General features: G+C 49.2%; 1 protein-coding gene across 1 annotated transcript in view; it reads left to right on the plus strand.

The window, feature by feature from the left end:
- Window positions 1–592: 592 nt before the first annotated feature.
- Window positions 593–3,479, plus strand: part of RPS8 (ribosomal protein S8) — a gene marked incomplete at its 5' end in the record, with an annotated part of 4,245 nt that continues 1,358 nt past the window's right edge. Inside the window, 3 exons of the mRNA XM_009700812.1 lie at window positions 593–746; window positions 1,128–1,227; window positions 2,643–2,818. Of these exons, the coding sequence (XP_009699114.1) occupies window positions 593–746; window positions 1,128–1,227; window positions 2,643–2,818 (430 nt within the window). The remainder of the gene's footprint in view (window positions 747–1,127; window positions 1,228–2,642; window positions 2,819–3,479) is intronic.

Raw genomic sequence — 3,479 nt, forward strand, 5'->3', positions numbered from 1 at the left:
GCTTTGCTTTCCTGCAGGGCCCGAGCGCTGGGCTCGCTCCCGGCTCCTTCTGCAGGGAACCCTGCGGATGAGGTGGGACGGCTTCCTAGGGGACCCGGCAGGAGGAGTGGGGTGGAGGGTGGCCTTGTGAAAGGGTTAGCTGGTTGGCAGGGGCTTGTAGGGGGCCCTGAAAGCTGGGGAGATGGTCCCTCTAGGCGACCCAGCAGGCTGGGTAGAAGCAGGGTTCAGTTGGGGTGTTTCTTGTAAGGGCTCAGCGTACAGGTGGGACGGGGCTCCCTTCCCATAGAGGAGCTGCCAGACCCAGCCGATGGCGTAGGGTGTCTGCTATCGTGTGCCTGACAGCTTGGCGTGGGGCACTTCCCATAGGGTGCGTGGCACACAAGGTAGGTTGGGAGGCTGCTTCCCAAAGGGGACACCCATCAGACACGTGGAGGGAGTCTGTCTGCTTTGTACAGCCCTGCTGGAAGGGAAGGAGGTCGAGACGGATCTGAGTATCAATGATGAAGCTTCTCTGACTGCTGCATAAGGCTGAGTGCACTGTGCGGATACCAACCTTGGAGAGCTGAGGACTCAGAACTGTGCCCTCCCACAGCCAGGTGGGCTCCGTGCCATCCTCTGACCACACTGCTATCTATTCAGGTATCTCCAGGGACAACTGGCATAAGCGTCGCAAGACTGGGGGTAAGAGGAAGCCCTACCACAAGAAGAGAAAGTATGAGTTGGGGCGACCTCCTGCCAACACTAAGGTGGGTGATTTGGGGAGGGTGGTCAGTAGCTGTGTTTTCAGACTCGAGTTGCGGGCCGTGTGCTGTTAAAGGTCTAGATATGTGCTGTGTTTTGTAAGTGGTTCGATATCTGTCGCTATTTCTTTAAAAGGTGGTGTTTTCCTCTACGCTTGCAGAAAGCAGCGATAGATTTTTTAAATAAGAGGCAATTGGAGTGATGAAATTTTTACCTTAGGTAGATGCAACCGACCGTTTTGGTCACTTACTGTATCTGCCGATGCTGGGGTTTGTCATAGTTACACTGACCACATTGCCTTTGAGGTTAGGAGTTGGCTGGGCTCCTGCGTGAACTGTGCAGTGTTCCAGCACCAACAACACCCTGGTGTTTGTTTTTGACTGTAGATTGGCCCACGCCGAATTCATACAGTGAGGGTTCGTGGTGGAAATAAGAAATACCGTGCCCTTCGGTTGGATGTTGGCAACTTCTCCTGGGGATCGGAATGTAAGTTCTTCGTAAACCTGATGTGTTGGAAGGGAAAAGTCTTTTACACCTGTGCTGGTCTCCGGTACTGCTACAGAGTAGAGGAACGACGATGCAAGTGTGGATTTGTAGGCTGGGCTTGAACATCGTGGAGTTTGCAGTAGTGGGTCTGAAGCAGCATGCATGGTGATGATAACTTTGACCTTATGTGGCCTTAGGAGACTTGAATGTCTGCTAAGTTCACAGTGATTGGAGTGTCATAGTTACACTGAGCGACATGCTTGCTTTTAACTGGGATGGGGGGAACTACAGAGGGGCAAAAAAACTTAACGATAGGTAGTTCTTCATAAATGCAACTTTTTTTGTTTATTGATGAACACTTACTGAAGGTTAGGTGATGCTGTACAACAGAGAAAGGCATTGAGGATTTTTCTGAGAAGGCGTGCCCCTAGCACAATGCTACGTTAACAAATGCAGTTTACTTCGTATTTCTGCTTTGCTAAGCAAAAGCGGGAAGCACAGAAACAAGAGGGGAATCTCTTGTGTTTCCCCTGAGCAAGGTGGGTTTTCTTTGAATTGCAAACTGAAAACAAGATAACTTGAGCCTGGGCCAAGTCAGTGTTACTCAGTATAGTGGTAAAACCAGCAGCAAGGAAGATGGTGTTTCAGTGACTGGCGTGATGTGAGGGCGAAAGGACGTGCTTTTTCCTCGATCATCACAGAGCGTTGTCCATCCTGTGAAAAGTGCTGTTGTTCATAGGCAGTATTACAGAAGTGAAAAGCCTGAGCGTACCTTGTAGAACAAGGATGAGGTCCGTGAGCGAAGAGAAGAAAACCCATCTGGTGCCTGGCCTTTGCCCATGTGGAGGGCTGTGTCTCCAGGGCTGGCAACTGCTAAACAGTCAAATCTAGTAGCTAAAGCTGAATGCTTCAGGCGGGTCTTGGAGGGTGAAAACACCAGCTTCCCCTCTCCATTTACTCATAAGCCCTCATCCTATAAAACTGCTTTCTAGTATGTGTTGCAGAGCAGTCTTATTCAACACGGGTTAATTCAGTGCCTCTAGGAAGTACATAGGGGATTAAGCCCTGTGTGCGACGTTAGTTGGCATTTGCTGAGGTATCTTTCAATCCAGAAATTTATTTTTAAGCATTGCTTAGTCTTATTTGAGATGAGTTCCAGCAAGGCCACAGATTCCAGTTTTTCATCTGGGGTGAATCAGTTTCCAGGTGTAGGCTTCTGTCCTAGCAGCAGAAAGTTGGACTGATGGAAAAAAGATCCATCTCTTAGTTAAATTTAATTCAGTGCCAGGGAAGCTGGAGGACATTTGATGGGGTGATGAGTGTGAGATGGTTTGAGGGTATGTGTGAAATGCTGTGGACTGTGTTCTCAGTTGTCTGATCCCTGTAGGTTTGAATTCATACTCTTCTTTTGAAAGGCTGCACTCGTAAAACCAGAATCATTGATGTTGTCTACAATGCTTCCAACAATGAACTGGTGCGGACAAAGACCCTGGTGAAGAATTGCATCGTTCTCATTGACAGCACCCCATACCGGCAGTGGTATGAAGCCCACTATGCCTTGCCCCTTGGACGCAAGAAGGGCGCCAAACTGGTACGTCTGGGATTGTCATTGTCATTTTGACTCCTTGCGAAGTGGAGCCTGCCCTGCTAGAGGCAGTTAGCCGTCGTGAGTTGACAGTGCCTCCTAGAATAGGGTTGGGTGCAGGTCAGTGGTGGCATTGGTTATCTGGGCTAAGTTCTCATAGGTTCCCAGGAGAAGTCTGGCTCTGTTCATGGAGTGCTCAGTACCACGGAGCGCTCTCAGGCATTGCACCCGTTTGTGCGCAGGGACCTGCCTGTTGATCTCTTTGGTCTTCTAATGATGATACCTTTGTCCAGTTCTGCTACTGAAGGGAGAGCGATGACATTTTATGATGCTGAGGAAGACTATGCAAGTCAGGTCCTTGTGCTGGGGAGTAATTGCTCTGATGAGAAGCTTGTGGATTGCTAACTGAGCTTCAGCTTGTTTTTAAGTGTCTTTCAACTGTCCAGACCCATTGTCTTTTAACTCATTTAAAATCCAAACCCCAGACTGCTAGAAGGTATTTAAACCCCCATGTGTAGCACTCAGCTTAAGGTTGTCTCCTTGCATTAAAAACAAAGCACTTTTCATCTGAGCACTGTGTAGTTCAGAAGCACGGGGAGAGCTTGTAACCTGTCTGCCAGGACCTGCACCACACCCAGGTGCTCTCATTATGTCTGGAGAGGGGAAG

The sequence above is a fragment of the Cariama cristata genome, unplaced genomic scaffold (genome assembly GCF_000690535.1).
Source record: "Cariama cristata isolate BGI_N322 unplaced genomic scaffold, ASM69053v1 scaffold16005, whole genome shotgun sequence".
In the NCBI taxonomy this organism is placed as follows: domain Eukaryota; kingdom Metazoa; phylum Chordata; class Aves; order Cariamiformes; family Cariamidae; genus Cariama; species Cariama cristata.